Source organism: Marmota marmota, unplaced genomic scaffold, assembly GCF_001458135.2.
Source record: "Marmota marmota marmota unplaced genomic scaffold, marMar, whole genome shotgun sequence".
NCBI lineage: Eukaryota > Metazoa > Chordata > Mammalia > Rodentia > Sciuridae > Marmota > Marmota marmota.
This window is the reverse complement of record NW_026000093.1, coordinates 33643458-33661163: the sequence shown is the minus strand read 5'-3', so window position 1 is coordinate 33661163 and position 17706 is coordinate 33643458. Positions and strand designations below refer to the sequence as shown.

Here is a 17706-nt window from a genome sequence, read left to right as displayed (position 1 = left end):
ATGAATCAGTTTGCTCTTTTCAAGATTTTCCCAAGTTGTTGTTGTTTTTTTTTTAATCTCCTGTCTTAGACTCTCATTATTTGTACTGGTCTGTCTTCTGTTGTTTCAGATTTTAGTATAAAGCTTACCTATAATGAAATGGGACTGTCTCCTTAAGAAACATTTGATTTTTTTCTATTTCATTTATTTTTTCAAACTTAGTTTACTATTCATATTAGTTTTAAAAATGTGGCATTATATTTTGTTTCCTTTCAGAAATATAAGGGCATAGCACTCAGGAGTTCATTCTGCATACACAGCATTAAGAGGTGACAAGAATAAAATAACAATTAATGATCTGAGTGTTTCCAGTTGCAAAATCAAAACTCTCTTCTTATACAGTGACTAAAATGGAGAATGAGCATGAAAAGTAGTGCTCTTCTTCTGGAACAGACAATATTAATAAAACCTTAAATGCAATCTTTAATGAAAAGTCATATGCATTATAAATAGTGGTAGTAGGTGTGATGTGGAGATGGCTACATATGCTTTAAGAATGCCACATCTTTTATCATACAAATTTCAAATATTTCTTGGCTACATCTTATAAGCATTTTAAAAGAATGGAGCTACATCAACTAAAGGATAACCAATAAATATAATTCTTCATTAACACAGAATGTTAACAACAATGATTAAAATATTTTCCCTCATATAGTCAAAATACTAATCTTCATTTACAAATCTGTAGGCAAACATGTAATTACCAAACAATGTATAGCACAGAAACAACAAAGTGTTGTAAGTCTAGTTATCATAATAGGTTTTCTAATACACATAATTATCAACAATTTATTATAAAAACCTACATATACAATTAATATTTGATCAAAAGTCTTTTAAAAATATATTCAAAATGAAATGTGTAGAAAGAGACATTTCAAAGTCATAGCAGTTACTACTCTTACAATATTTAATCATTTTTACAATAGGTCTACCGGTCCATTTCAATTAAATTCGTTCTCAGAACCATCACATATCTTGTTGAATTTCATTCAGAGCACAAGCAAGTTGCTTAATTTTTTCTTCCATTGCTTTTTTGTTCTTGCATGTTTCTTCCAGAAGTTCACGCATTTCTTCTTCAACTTGATGCACCTAAATCAACATGTAAACTTTACTTTTTTTAATTTCCTAAAGAAAACATACGTTAAATGCATTCTGAAAGAAAAAAGTCAACAACTTATTATGTATTTTGTAATTTGTGACTCATTTAATAAGATTGGTAAAATATAACTTATTCAAATGTTATTAGGGAAAATACAATGTTTGTATAGTATAAAAAGTACTTTCATATATATTGATTTAGTTCTCATAAAGTCCTTGTGGAAAAGACATGGTAATATATTTAAACTCTATTTTGGAGCATAGAGAATTTCTTTAAGGTTGTACAGTCTCTGTGTACCACAGTGTGGGCAGAGTTTTCCGACTTATTCCTTCTACTATCATGTGTGGCCTATATATGTTCAGTCTTATGTTCAACTTAAAAAACATTTCCTCATAGATCTTCAAAACCTTCAAAATTTTCAAAACCTTGAAATAACCTTCCTCCCCAAAGAAACCTTTTTAATGTAGTCCCTACTGCATTTCTGAAAGTGCTATTGATGGTTCCATATTATCATTTTTAAGAGATCATTTTATAATTTATTCCTAACTTACATTTCCCTAGGTCCTCTGTATCTGACACTGTTAACTTCTGCTTGAAACATTCTTCTATAACATTCTTGATACACCAATATGACCATACTTTTCTATTTTTCCTAACCCCAATACACATTTCCTAATCTCTTTTCCATGGTTTTTAACTGTCAGCTCTATGTGATTCTGAATACTACTTGCCTGCCCCCCCCCCGCCCCCGCCGGCCCCATACCTGATTATTACATTTAAGCTGTGGTTCTGTTTCTCCAACTCCTTTTTTTAAATGAATTCCTTCCTTCCTTTAATGCTACTGACCTTACTGGCTGAAGGTCCAACACTGAACTCAGTATTTTCCTTTAAGTTAAGGCCCTAATCTTATATATTTTATTCAGAATTACCCGACATACTCTAGCTTAATACTTGGTAGATGTTAAATAAAAGACCTGAAATATCTGTCGATTTGAAATAACTGAATTTTGTAGTTATTTTTATTCATTGAGATTACTTCCAAAGATCTCTTTCTGTTTGCATGGAGTTATGAGGTTATTTCGCTTGAAGCCACAACTTTAAATTATATCCTAGATAGAGCATTACTTTGCCTTCTGTTACTTCTTTTCCAGTTGCTCATTTTTAAATTTCTAGTCTTGGACACCTTAGTTTCTTTCTTTATTTGTTTTGAGGATTGAACTCAGGGGCACTTAACCACTAAGCCACATCCCCAGTCCTTTTAAAATTTTATTTAGAGACAGGGTCTCACTAAGTCGCTTAGGGCCTCAATAAGTTGAAGCTAGCCTAGAACTTGTGATTCTCCTTCCTCAGCAGGTGTGAGCCATCCAAACAATTTAGTTTCTTATTACCACTCAAAATTAAGGACAAATGGAGATTCAAAGTTGACTCTATTGGATCTTGCACAGGGGTCATACCAGAATCAGCTGTGGAATTTTAAAAATACCTGAGCCTCCAGTCAAGGTATAAAAATCTTGAGGGAAGGCTCATGAATGAGTAGTATTAAAACCTTCAAAGGTGCTTCTAATGTTTGCTTTTGATTTAGCATCACCTGAAACTTATTCTTTTATCAACCTTCAAGATGATAAGGCTGATAAGTTTTGAACTATAATGAATATAATGAATAAAGTACTTTTTGAGAATTTTTTTCAAAGTTCTCTCCTCACCTAGTATAGACAAAGGAATTGATTGGTTAGAGAGATGAAAATTTTCATCCAGGGATCATGGATCAGGTACACACAAGGATCAAATTTACAATTTTGGAGGCTGGGGCTGTAGCTCAGTGGTAAAGCATTTGCCTAGCATGTGTGAGACACTAGGTTCGATTCTCAACACTGCATATAAATAAATAAAATAAAGGTCCATCAACAACTGAAACCATACATAAAAATTTTTTTAAAAAGTTATAATTTTGATTTCATTAGAATTATGTCCCACAACTAATCAAAGTATTACCAAACCTGGCATCATGACAGTTTTTGGTAACACCCTATCTATTAGTTCATAAAAACATGCTACCTTTTCCCTTTATAATTTCCAAAGATCTAATTTATTTATCGATAACTATTTAACACTGATTATCATACTGAATTTTACTTACAGTACCTTTAAATTTGCAGAATCAATACATTTCTGCTTTTCAGTTTCCAGTTGTATTATTTCAGCTTGATGAGCTTCAACAATTGCATCGACTTGTTTCTTAAAGGCATCATCCAGACAATGAAGCTTTTTCATTGCATCTCTTAAAAAAAGTGAGAAAAACCCTATGTATATATGTGTGTATGTGGAGGGTGTGTATACAAGTGTTTTTTTTTGGGGGGAGAGGGGTTTCCATATGCTGTGTTATTGATACCACTTTATATTTTGATACAAGAACTGATCATTAAACTATATAATAACATTGTTTACAGAAACTTCAAGTTTACAAATTTTAGAACTCCATTTATATACAAGGTAAAATTTTATTTCCTCTTTGAGTCGAACACATTTTATCCATCTCAATTCAGTATTTATGTTTAAAGAGACCCCACATCCTGTAGGACTTAATGCTTACTTTTGTAGTTCAATACTTTTGTCTCTTTCAGCTTTAAGTTTCTTTTCCTTGTTTTCAAATTTTACTTTTGCTTCTTTTACTTGCGTTTCAAGGTGACATAAAAGTTCTCCTTTATCATGCCATTTCTGATTAAGTGAACTAATATGAGAAGTAAATTAAAAAGTAAGTTAGGTATATGAAATTATGAAGTCACTTTTTTTTTCTGTGAGAAACACTGTATAATACCTGTAAGCTTTTCTAATTTCTTCAAGTTCTAATTCCTTTGTTTTCAACTGTTGTTTTAGTTTTTCCTTTCTTTCATTGTGTCTTTCCAATTTCTCAATTATACTATCCAGCTGTGCACATTTTTCATCAAGTTGTTCTTGAGCAGATTTTTCTACTTCCGTGATTTTTTCTTTTAATGCTCTGATTTGCTCATCTTTTTCTTGTACACTCTTTAAGAAAAAAAAAAATCTGTACTTCATTTTACCAATCTTCAATTCAATGTTTCATATTCTGATAAGATATGGCTTATATTATCATTTAAAAGGCTATTTTAAACATGCTAATTTTTTATGACTCCTAACATTTTACAACACTATTTCCAGTTTCTTTAAAGGCCATGCAGAATTTTCTTTAAAATTCAAGTTAACAAACATCAGGTAGCACTTTTAAGAACAAAGGGGCAAATATTATAAAGGAAATACATGACATTTGTTTTATATTCTACAACAGTTGGGAATCATTGAGACAAATTATTTTGTGGATGGATGCTATGATCCACAGATTTTCAAACCCGCCATTTGCTGTTTTTCAAAACTAAAATGTCAAACTTACATCTTTTAATTTTGTAATGGTTTCAGTTTGGTCTTCGATGATTTTGCACTTTATTCTTAATGCATCAATATCCCTTTCATTTCCCTTTCTTAGAGATTCATTCTCTCTAGTTAAACTTTCAATTTGAGCCTCTAATTTTCCACGATTCTGGGCTAGAGTGGATCCTTAAAAACAAACATCATCAGTTAGAAATGGTAACATGCCTTGGAAGCTTTTTATTTTATGAAAATCTTATTTAACAATGTAGAATATATAGTAAATATAAAGAAAAATTAAACAAAAACACAAAGCATACAATAATATAACATGAAGGGGAAAAGGGAAGTGAACAAAAAGCTTTCTAAACACTTACGCTATTTACAAATCTAAAATCATGAATAAAATCGAGGACAAGTAACTCAGACGTGTACTACTTCATTCATGTCCTTGCATTCAAACAAGCCTAGTAATACTAAAAATTCCTAAAGGGAGTAGACAAATGGCCAATGGCTCCATTAAGACCAATATCTAACTGTTCATAATTTTAAAGGTATCTATAAATACCATAAAACAGCATGTTATCTCTTGTCTTATAGTAACAGGAAAAGGAATGAGATTGAGGATTTACCTAAACCTAAAGTGGTCTTCAATCATGCACTATTTTATATTTCCGCATGCCAATAGTATGATTGTTACAAACATCTGAATAAAAAAATTGCATACTATACAAATAATTTAAAATCATCATACAATAATTTTAAAATTATTTTATAATATTTATTTTTTTTTTTAGTTATAGGTAGACACAACACCTTTATTTTATTTTTTTGTGGTGCTGAGGATTGAACCCAGGGCCTCATGCATGCTAGACGAGCGCTCTACCTCTGAGCCACAACCCCAGCCTACAGTAATTATTTTTAAAAGCACACGTGGTTCAGAAAAATGACCAAATCATATTGGAAGAAAACAATAAAAAATATCAGAGCTAAAAGCATTTTGAAGTTTTCACCATGATAAATGATAAATACTTCAGGACAGATATTTTATTCTGATTTAAAAATTACAAAATTTACACAAGCATAAAAACATTATATGTTCACTATAAAATGCCACCCTTTTTCCTGGTATCTCAAGGTCGTTACAGCCTTTTCTCTCCAATACCCAGATATTGACTATTTTCCCTCTGAAAATTTGAGAATTTTACCCTGTTGTGCCAGCTCATGTCCCCATACTTTTCTTTCTGTCCTTAAACCATAAATAAGTGATTCCTTGGCTGCTAGCTCAGATATAAGCTGGACTTTTTCGTGCTTGAGAAGTTCTATTTGAATACTCTTCTGCTTGTCATCTTCAATCAAAATTTCAAGAGTGTTGATTTGATTCTGTTTAACCCCAAATTTAAAAAAAAAGTGATTATTTTAAGTGCTTATTTTTTTTTTTTGCATTTTACAAAGAGAAAAAACATTATTTAAGCAAATACAACCAAATGTTGCCAAATTATATATAAGAAGTTTGTTTTATTAGCTAAAGATAAATATCAACCATGAAATAAAAAGTCAAACTTTAAGAGACTGCTTCTTTTAATACTGTGAATTTAATTCTAAAATTATGGAGAAACTATACTTGTAATATTCAAAATATTCAAAAATTTCTTATGATGCATTTTAATCAATATTCTAAAAGTTATTTCCCCCAAACTGAGTTATCTTGGAACAGTTATGGTTAAGTATATTTAAAAAGTACCACCACCACTACCATTACCATATTAGTATCAGAAATGCAAGTGGTATTTCCCAAACTTCAACTATTTGAACATTACCATTCTAATTTTTGTTGTATCACCTGTACAAATGAGGACCTATTAAGCATGTTTCTTAAAATTAATTCACTTATTTTACATATATATTTTAAGCTAAGCAATACAGTATATGAAATCATAAGTCTAATCTCCTTAGTCATACTTTTTTTTCATACACATCACAATATATAATTGCTATCATTTAAAAGTTCATTTTAAGGCTAGGTGCAATGGCGCATGCCTAAAATCCCAGTGATTTGGAAGGCTGAGAAAGGAGGATTGCAAGTTCAAAGTCAGCCTCAGCAACTCAGCAAGACCTCGTCTCAAAATAAAAATATAAAGGGCTAAGGATGTGGGACTCAGTGGTTAAGGATACCTAGTACCAAAAAAAGAAAAAAAAAAAGAAAGAAAGAAAGGTTCATTCTGTGTACTTTCTAAAATCATAACACGGTTGAAAAAAATGATATAAAAAAATTGAAGGGAACTATAATGTTATGAAGTCTTACCTGTAAATTTGCTGCTGTTTCCTGTTTTAATTTGGAAACTTCTGCGAGTTTTGTTTTTTGTTCCTTCACCATACAGGTCAGATCTTTAATTAAAGAGGAAGACTCATTTTCTTTCCGTTGAGCCCAAATAAGAGCATGTTTGCTCTTGGCTAACTCAGTTGCAACATTTTCAAAACCATCTTTAACCTATATTTCAAAATTGCATTTTATATAAATGGCAGTTCTCCAAATAATTAAAAAATATTTGCTTCTGTAAACAGCTTCCATGTTTCATTTTTAGAATCAGAGTTTTAGAAAAAGAATAAAATTCAAAGATAATTTGTTTCAATTTAAGACCCAAGGAATTAGTGGATTTACAACCAGAATTCATTAATTTGAGAACTATTTACTGAGGGCCAGCCTGTTGTGTGCCAGTCATTGTTCTAGGCACTGGAACATATCAATGAATACAATGGACTAACATCTCTGCCTCTGTAAAGGTTACATTCTAATGGGTAGGGACTAACAGTATAATAATAAGCTTATTCAATGATATGTGCTTGGGTGAAAGCTAAAGGGATGTGAAATGTTGGAGAGGCAGGTTCAATTTTAAATGGCATAATCATTGAGAAGGTAATACTGCATCAATGACTTGGAAGGAGGTAAACAAGAGAACTATGCAAATATGTGTAGAAGGTGTTCTAGGCAGGAATGTGCCTGCAATGCTGGAGGAACAGCATGAAGGCTGATGTCACTGGAGTGGCATGGATGAAGGGAAAGATGGTTAGGATATGAAATCAGAGAGTTAAATTATAAAGAAGTATGAACTACTCTGAATGAACTGGAGGTACAATAGAGGTCTTTGAGAAGAGGAATCATGATCTAACTTACATTTTAATAGAACATTGCAGCTGCTGTGATCAGCGTAAAGAGAAAGGAGGGATATGGATAGAAGCAGAAAGATCAATTAAAAGGCCTTTAAAATGATACAGGTGAAAGATATGTGACTCACACTAGGTTGGCATTAACAGGTGGTAAGAAAAGACTATATGTATTTTCAACATAATGGTGACAGAATTTCTTAGTGGTGATGGGATATGGAGTGTCAAAGAGGACTCAATCAATGATGATTCTAATTTCTGACCTAAGCCCTTAGAAGGATGGAGATGTTATTAAGATAGAACAAGTGTTGAAGAAGGTTTGAGAAAAAGTCAGTAGAGATTTTAAATAGGTGGTTACACCTATGAGTTTGAAATGCAGGCCAAAGATCTAGTTTGGAGATACAAGAAATGATGCTGGAGGAGTTTACCAAGAGTCTGAGTGTGTCTAGAAAAGCAGGGTTAAGGATTGAAACTTGGGCATTTCTAATGAAATTTTGGAAACAATAGATAAATTAACAAAAGAGATTGAAAAGAGGAGAAATAACAGAAAGCCAAGAAACCCAAGAGATGTGGTGTGCTGGTAACCAAATGAAGAAAGAATCTGGAGAAGGGGGGAGAGATCAACTCTGCCAATATTGCTCTTAGGTCAAATCAAATGAGGACTAAATAGATGAATTTCAGTGTGGATGTTGCTAATGGCTTTGACTACAGCAATGCCAGTACAGCAGTAGGACTAAAACCCTTACAAAAGTAGGTGAGAAGGGAGAGAAGCAGAAAAATCGGCGTGAGCAAAAACACATATTTAAGAAGTTCTGTTATAAATCTAAGTACAGAAACACAGTGATAGCCAAATGGGATCAAGAGAGTTTTCTTAAAGAAAAATCATAGAATGTGTATGTGCTGAAGGGAATAGTCTAACAGAGAAGGAAAAACTGCTGATGTGTGTGTGTGAGAGAGAGAGAAGGAAGATGTGCTGAAGCCATACTCTTCAGCAGGCAAGAGGAAATAGGATTTAGCATATAATTGGTGGGATTACCTTAGGAATGAGATTGTTCCTCTATAGCAGGGGTTGCCAAATTTTTCTGTAAAGGGCCAGATAGTGGCCACAGATAATATTAAACCAAATGAGCATGGCTCCTTTCCAATAAAACTTTATTAAGAAGAAGAAGAAAAAAAAGAGGCAGTGGACCATATTCTGCTCGAGGGCTTTAGTTTTGTCAACCCCTGCTCTACAGTGGTAGAGGAAAATTCAGATTTTCCCATTCCTATTCCCAATCCCCTGCTATCTTTACTTCACTATTTATTATCTTAATAAGTTTTTCTAATCTCATTAAGTGTAGCTATTATTTATGTGAGAAGGTTCTAAGAATTTATGTAATTTATTTAAGAGCCTAAAGCCAGCATGCACATAGAGCCAGGATTCTAAAATGTAGTCTTCTTATCAAACAATATTTTGTTGATTGTGTTTTCAATAAAGAGCTAGATACCAATTGTTACCTCTTTAAATCTTCTGGCTTCAACAGTTAAAGCAATACGGAATTCATTTTCTAAATCCAAATATTGCTGGTTTAATATACCAACTTTATCATGGTATTCTTTAATTTCTTGTTCATGTTTTCTCTCTTCTTTGGCTATTTCTTTAGCTAAGGCATCCTGGAACTCAGCATCACTGAAAAACTCCCTTGTTTCAAGTTCTTTCCTGGAATGAAAAACAAATACAAATCAAAGGATGCTGTTCCCTTAAAAAGAAATATTGTAAAGGTCCTTAAATAGGTCTTAATGTTCTATATTATGTAATGTTAAGATCAGATCCTCACTTTCAAAAACAGAAATTGGGTACAGATAGGTACAGAAAAAATACATAAAGCTTATAAGTATATTCAGTGAAGGGGATAACAGGAGTATGTCATATCTTTTTTAAAATATTTTTTTAGTTGTAGATGGACACAATATCTTTATTTATTTATTTTTATGCGGTGCTGAGGATCGAACTCAGTGCCTCATGCATGCAAAGCAAGCTCTCTACCACTGAGCTACAACCCCAACCCGAGTATGTCAAATCTTAACTTCACTGAAATAGTTCCTTCATTCTATGGCTTCTGAAATTCTTTAGGTGTATTCGCATCTGTACTGTATCTTCTACTTTGGTTTTTCCTTTTTTAACTTGTTATTTTCAGTTATATATGACAGTAAAATGTATTTTGGCAAATTACACATACACAGAGTATAATTTATACTATTTAGGATCCTATTCTTGTGGCTGTACATGATGTGGAGTTACCCTGGTTGTCTATTCAAATACAAGGTTAGGAAAGTTATGTCCGATTAATTCTTTCCTTCCATATTCCCCTCCCCACTCCCTTCCCTTCATCTAATCCAATGGATTTCTATTTTTCCCTTCCCCACCCTACTCTGTTTTGGGTTAGCATCCACATACCAGAGAGAAAATTCAGCATTTGGATTTTAAATGCAGTTTGATTTGTACTAGATTAAAATAAAATGTCAAAGTTTCAAAATATTTACAAATCTTTTGATTTGCGTTATTATTTTTTGGTACCGGGTATTGAACACAAGGGAACTTGGCCACTGAGCCACAACCCCAGCCCTATTTTGTATTTTATTTAGAGACAGGGTCTCATTGAGCTGGTTAGGGCCTTGCTAAGTTGCTTAGGCTGGCTTTGAACTTGTGATCCGCCTGTCTCAGCCTCCCGAGCTGCTGGGATTACCTGTATGCACACCGTGCAGGGTGAGCAAGAGTCTCATTATATTGCACAGGCTGGTCTTGAATTCTTGGGCTCAAGTGATCGTCCCAAGTGCTGAGACTATAGGCATGCACCACTGTGCCTGGCTCTAGCGCTATATTTTAAAATATAAGTTCATTCTGTAGAATTCTCAACTATTTTCTGCATAAATCAAACCTTAACACAAAATCCACTGTTTTCAATTTTGGCTTTTAAAGACAAGAATGGAAAATTTAAAAACATCTGTAAAGAAAACTATAGAATTCTAGCTTTTTGTGATGTCTCCCCCATTTTTTTAACTGTCTCTCCCATACTCATGATGACAATTTTCCCTAGAGTATCAAAGTTTACTTAAAGCATTAAAAGTTTATAAGTACAAAAGTAAAATGGGTTCTTGATTTGATTCCATTCAAATAAATCAACAAATGGGATGGAATCAAACTAAAAAGATTCTTCACAGCAAAAGAAAGAAGAGAGAGTCTATAGAATGGGAGAAAATCTTTACCATATGCACCTCAAATAGAGCATTAATCTTCAGGATACATAAAGAACTCAAAAAAACAAATAACTGGGCTAAGGATCTGAACAGTCACTTCACAGAAGAAATACAATTGATCAACAAATAAATGCAAATCAAAACCACTCTAAGATTTCATCTCACTCTAGTCAGAAAGGTAATTATCAAGAATACAAGTAATAATAAATGTTGGTGAGGTTGTGGGGGAAAAGGTACATCATACATTGCTGGTGGGACTGCAAATTGATGCAACCGTTACGGAAAGTAGTATGGAGACTCCTCAGAAAACTTGGAATGAAACCACTGTTTGACCCACCTGTCCCACTCCTCAGTTTATACCCAAAAGGACTTAAAAACAGCATACTACTGTGATGCAGCAGTATGTTTATAGTAACTCAACTCACAATAGCTAAACTATGGAACCAACTTAGGTGCCCTTCAACAGATGAATGGATAAAGAAATTGTGGTATATATGTACAAGGGAATATTACTCAGCCTTAAAGAAGAATGAAATTATGGCATTTGCCAGTAAATGGATGGAACTGGAGAATATCATGCTAAGTGAAATAAGCTAGTCCCAAAGAACCAAAAGCCAAATGTTTTCTCTGATATGCGGATGCTAATTCACAATAAGCGGGGAGAGGTAGGGAAGAATAGAGGTACTCTGGATTAGAGGGGAGTGAAGGGAATGGGAAGGATGATGGAATGAACCAGACGTTATTACCCTGTGTGCATATGGTTACACAACCGGTATAAATCTAAAGCATATACAACCAGAATGAGAGGTTATACTCCATTTATTTATGAAGTGTCAAAATGCATCCTACTGTCATGTATAACTAATTAGAACCGTGCCCCCTGACCCCCGAAAAAAACCCACCAACAACAAATAGGTTTAGAAATGACAAAATTCAACTATTAGGACACTCAAGTAAGGACTAGAGGGAAATGTTCAAATTATTATGTGTTCTATATAGCAAGGATTGGGAAGCTACACCCCATGGACCAAATCTGGTCTGCTGCCCCTTTCTTTGTAAATAAACTCTTATTAGACCACAGCTACATTCATTTGTTTTATTATTGTCAATGGCTATTATGCAAAAAAGGCAAAGTCAAGAATGTGAGGCAAAGTCTGTGGGGAGCCACTCTGAATGATTCTCGCCTTCCATCCTAGAGCGGACAGGCTTTGACCAGTCACTACATCTTGTAGTGACCTGGACATTGCCTCAGCCCAGAAAGTTTGAGGGTGTGTCTTCAGATGTAGGCGTGTCACCCATGGAGTTTAACTATACTCACCTATTCCTTTGTAATACTACCCCTTTGCCTTGTTGGGATAGAATGCCCCATGGCAACTCCATTTGTGTGTCCCTCTCTCTTACTCTGCCTTTGGGTGTGGCCTTCCTAGATGTCAGTCAACCGGCTGACAGCAGACATCATGAAGCTCAACCCCCTGAAACCTGACCCCTTGCCTCATCTAAATGGCTTCCCCTCAATAAAAGGGTTCAGCATGTGCTCCCTCACTCTCTCTCTTTCCATGAACCCCTAAGGTCAAAGGAGCCATCTCAGGACCCAAAGAAAAGGTATTTGTTTCTGTGTGGTTATTTCATGCAGCCCAGTTCCCCTGGAGTGACCCTGAGTGTTTCAGTCAAGAGGAACGTGACAATTGGCACCCAAAAGGGACTTGTGGGGAGCCACTAGAGTCTGAATTATTTCCTCCTTATTTTGGTACCAGGGATTGAACCAAGGGACACTTAACCACTGAGCCACATCCCCAGCCCTTTTTACTTATTTTGTTTTTGAGTCAAGGCCTTGGTAAGTTGCTGAGGCTGGCTTTGAACTTACAGTCCTACTGACTCAGCCTCCCTAGCTGCTGGGATTAGAGGCATACATATATTGAATTATTTTCTATGTGGCCCTCCACAGAAAAAGTTCACAGACCCTTGTGTCAGAGAAATAAATACTGATTAATTTAACAAGAAATTACTTGGAAGTCAATTAAATAGCTTTCTTTATATATGTGAACTTTTGTTTAGTTTGGAGAAATATAAAACAAGCTTTACTGTTACAAAGCCTTTCCTCAAATGCAGACTGTAAAATCACCAATTTGTATTTTAGATACCAGTTCTTGCTAGAGGATTTTTTTTTTTTTGGTGGGGAGACATGGGGCGCCGGGGAGGGGGTGGAGGGTATTGACTCTCAGTCCCAACCTTGCATGGAGGCACATACCTGGGAAGGCGGCCCACCCCTATGCCCTGGGATGGGGGCTCCTCTGCCTGGGCTGAGGGGCTGCCGCCTGTTTTCAGCCTTCAGGGCCTGAGCTGGGCACCCAACCTGAGTCTACAGCAGATCAGAGGACTGGATAGAGGGGGCGGGAGCGAGGCCAACTCAGAGCTGCAGAGTGGGGGCCAGGGAGGCTGGCCAGGCAGGGCAGCTGGGCTGCAGCCCATGGAGGCTGGAGAGGAGACGGTGGCCAAGAACATGTGGGGGCAGGGAGGCAGCAGTGGGGGCAAAGAGACACGGAAAGATGGGGATGGAGTACAGCAGTATTATGCTCCTGAGAGGCTAATTGCTATTTCTCTTACAGTGAATAGATGTAGTAATTACAAATTTGAAGACTTTATTTTCATATTTATTTTGCGTGTATACAATATATGGATAATATATGTGTATGTATATAACATATTTATTTATGCATTTGTATATGCATGCCTTTGCATACACATATATACATCTAAGTGTGTATACATATTTGCTTATATATATATATATATATATACACACACACACACACACACACACACACACACATAAATAATTACATGGGAATGTTACAATTTTTGAATGAAAATAAAAGTATCAGTTACTTGGGCTTATTTTTTATTGCCTTAGGGTCAGACCATCTTCAGTAAAAAATTGTCAGAATATGTTGGATGAGTAGGCCCCCATTGTACCTTATAATATAAAAAAAAAATGTTGGCAAATGTGTGTAGCTCATTTGTTCATACAGCTAAGTAACTATTTTACCCATAAATTATTATTATTATTTTCTCTGAATGCATTTAGGACTGACTAGAAAATATATCAAAATGAATTAACTCACCTTGTTATCTCTTCTGGGTAGATACTGCAATAAGGCATCATAGACTGGATTGCTATGGATATTTAAGGATGTATAAACAGTTTTCTGAAGGATGCACGAAGTATCCTTTATTGGGCATGCTGGTATCAAAGTATTTCACAATTTGGAGTATTTTCAGACTTTACTAGTTTAGAATTCCTAATCTAAAAATATGAAATCCAAAATGATCTAAATCCCTTTTGGATTTTAGAATTTTGCATTAAGAACACTCATCCTATATAACACAGCACTTACATTTTTAATTTTACAAATGCATATTTCTTTGTGTTTTAAGTCTGATTCTGCAACCTGTATACTCAGAAAAATGAGAAATTATACCCCATCTGATTCAAATGTATGATATGTTCAAGATCATTGTATTGTCATGTGTAACTAATTAAAACAAATAAATAAAATAAAAAAAGGTAATCCTTAAAAAGAATTAGCACTTCCAAGCACTATGATTTTATCATAAATGAGGGAGTGGAAAGAGGAGTGGGGTAAAAGAAGTCCATAAAAACTGAAAGAGACAATGGGCTCTAAAACAATCTGTCAGAACACAGATACTTGCTTCTGTGGCAGCAGCAGGTTTAAGTCAAGGGAATCAGGCATATGAATGATTCACTGTTGCATAAGATCCTGTCATTTGCATTTTACTTTTGCTCATTATTTTTATTAGGCAAAGGCACTGAAAATCATGTGATTTATGCAAAGAAATTTTTGAGGGAAAATTACAAAATCTGCACATAATATTTTAGAGACCAGTAAATGACAAAGACAAAAAATATGTAAACATAACAAATTTTAATTTTGGCATATTTTGGAATTAAAATTTTAGAAATAATAAAAAAGTGAATATAAGAACTGAAACATAGAATTGGATTACTTTAATGACTGACTTCCTTTAAATTAACATTATATGAAATGTGCTTTAAAAGTGATCACATTTCATATCAATTATCAGCTCACTTTTCCTCCAAATTAATTACTCTTCATTATACTTCCATAAGTTGTTCTTTATGCTATGGGTAGGATAAGCCAGTAAATACTTCTTATTGGGCATCTTTCTGTGCCTATTGGATATGTCCATCTCTAGAATCATCATGATTTCAAAGCTAGGCTTCCTCTAGGAAGAGCCTATATAAAAATTACTGCCTCTATAAAATTGCACTACTGTGAAAGTAATGATAGGTAGAATAAAGGAAAAGATGGCTAGACAATGAGATGTGCAGACATTGAATACGGAAGTAAAAATTGAGTGGCCAGGAGACAGTCAAATAGATGGATATGATATAATATGTATATATATAATATGTATTCTAAGATTAAAAATAGAATCAAATGAATTAGGGGAAAATATGCATCCTTCACCAGTCTACAACTTCCTTATCTATAAAATGATCCATAGTGTTGTTTTTCCTTTAATAGTATGTAGTTGTTATGCATTTGAAAATATATTCTCAATTATCTCATTTAATCTACATATCCATTTAAGTGACATTCCTTATCTTTTAACTTCTATTTAAATATTTGTTTCATACAAACTACTCCTGCACTTTTTCTTTCTTGGATTCCAAAACATAGATGTGTGCCAATACTTTTGATGGCAAGGGCTGGTCTGAATTGCAAGCATCTTACCAATATGGGATATAGTATATATGTGTGTGTGTGTGTGTGTATACACCATATTTATACCCATACATATTACTCATAACATAACTTTAAATACAGAGAATGCCACCTCTGTGGCCATCAGGCCTGATCCTAAAAAGTCTAGTAAATGATATATTACCATATATTGCCAAATATGCACAGTTTTACAGAGGGTAACAAAACTCATCTATGTATGCTTCAGTTTTTGTCTATGTAGTCTTGATATAAACTTATTTATACTAGAGAACCTGGTGTCTTTCTAGAGGACTGATTTTAATGGATACATAAACATGGCATTTTCCATGAGCTGATATTGCCAGATTAACCAATGATCTATCACTGCCTCTAAATACGGAGGGTCGGGGGGGTGTGGGGGTAGCTTTCTTTTTTTATTTTTAAGTGTCAATATTTTTCTGATACATTTTTCATTTACCTGTGTTCTTGTTCTTTCAATGCCAGAAGTTCATGAAGTTGTTGGACTTGTTCCTTTTCTTGATGAAGGGAAGTTCGAAGTAAGTTTATTTCTCTATCAGCAGCTGCAGCCTTGATTTCCACCTCTTGGAGAAGCCTTATCTGAGAAAAGTGCACACAATTACAGTACCTAGGTAACAATCTCCCATGCTTCTATTTTAATGCCAATTCCCATAAGAAAAGTGCCTTTTAAATGATTAGACCTAGTGACTAAGTTTATTTTCAAAGTTTATTAATTAACAAGTCACACAAAGTATATTCTTACAATCATCAAATATATTGGCATTAACTACTGCTTATTTGCATCACAAATTTTGATGGGAATTTTTTTTCAGAAACCATGAAAATGAAATTCCTTCAAGTCCCCCACCCCCCAACTTTTAAATATTAGTTCTTCAAAATACAAGCCTAATTAATTACCTGCAGTATTTCCTTTTCTTGTAATTGCTTTGTATAAGTTAGCCTTAATTTAGACATAATTCAAAAGTCTACATGATTACTATATTTAAATTGATAATTCATTTTTTTGGCAAACTACCTAATATCTTTTAGGTTTACCATACAGTATAATTTATTACAGATTAGAAGTTATGAATTGATCCACATCACTGATACATTAAAAAAGAGAAATACCTGTGCCGCCTGCTGCTGCCCTTTTTGTCTCTCCATTTTTTCTAATGCTTTTTCCAGGGTTCTTAAGTGTCTAATGTGATCCTCCTGTTGATCTCTTGTTTTTATTAATTCAATAGTTAGTTTTTTAATTTCATTTTGAAGTTTGTGAACCATAATTTCGAGTTGTGCTTTGGCATTTCTCTCTCTAAAAATAATATTCTTTAGCCTAAGCAGAAATTATGAGCAGCAGTTAATTACATTATACATAGAAAATGAGAAAAACTGTAGTCAATATTAAAGACTACAGTAGAAAGACTTGAAGTATGTTTCGAAATGTAATTACAGTTTAAAAAAAAAAATGGCTGAAATACAGTATATGCCTTTCCCCTATCCCTAACACTAATACTGTGCCCAAAGAGAAAATGCTCTATATAAATTAGTGAAACTTTATCTTAAATAAACTTTCCTACTACACAGCAAAACTTTACTGAATACCTAATGTGTTTCATGCATTCAGGCTAGCTGTGGACTTTTTAAAAAGCATGCAAGAAGAGTTATATAGTCTGTGCCTTCAAAGGAACTCAGTATCTCACAGAAAAAAAAGATATATTTATAAAGCTGTGTGGCATCAAGTGATATATGAATAGCTACCTGAAAATTAACTTTGACTTTTCTGTATCCTCCCCAGATACCACATATTGATCCTTGCTTTGTATCAGTTAGAACCCATTGGTTATAGTTAAGAACTCTTAACTAGTAAAACAAAATGGAAGAATTTATTGACCCACATAGCTAAACTCAGAGAAAGAGTAGCACAGAACTATTCTCAGGGACCACTGAAACCAAGAACATGAATTCCATTGGAATTCTTTTTTTTTTTTTTTTTTTTTTTTTTTTTTTTTT

The 17706-nt window shown here is 34.0% G+C and overlaps 1 protein-coding gene across 5 annotated transcripts in view; it reads right to left on the bottom strand.

The window, feature by feature from the left end:
• Positions 1-438: 438 nt before the first annotated feature.
• Positions 439-17706, bottom strand: part of Lrrcc1 (leucine rich repeat and coiled-coil centrosomal protein 1) — a 40903-nt gene continuing 23635 nt past the window's right edge. For 4 of the 5 annotated variants that reach the window (XM_015485924.2, XM_015485925.2, XM_048782760.1 and 1 more), the window contains 10 exons: positions 16825-17029; positions 16154-16293; positions 9188-9389; positions 6831-7016; positions 5734-5908; positions 4551-4714; positions 3960-4168; positions 3735-3872; positions 3287-3422; positions 439-1134 (listed from right to left, as the gene is read on the bottom strand). In XM_015485924.2, the coding sequence (XP_015341410.1) occupies positions 1012-1134; positions 3287-3422; positions 3735-3872; positions 3960-4168; positions 4551-4714; positions 5734-5908; positions 6831-7016; positions 9188-9389; positions 16154-16293; positions 16825-17029 (1678 nt within the window). In that variant the 3' untranslated portion in view covers positions 439-1011. Of the gene's footprint in view, positions 1135-3286; positions 3423-3734; positions 3873-3959; positions 4188-4550; positions 4715-5733; positions 5909-6830; positions 7017-9187; positions 9390-16153; positions 16294-16824; positions 17030-17706 lie in introns of those variants that run through there. The other variant, XM_048782759.1, reaches the window with a different exon arrangement.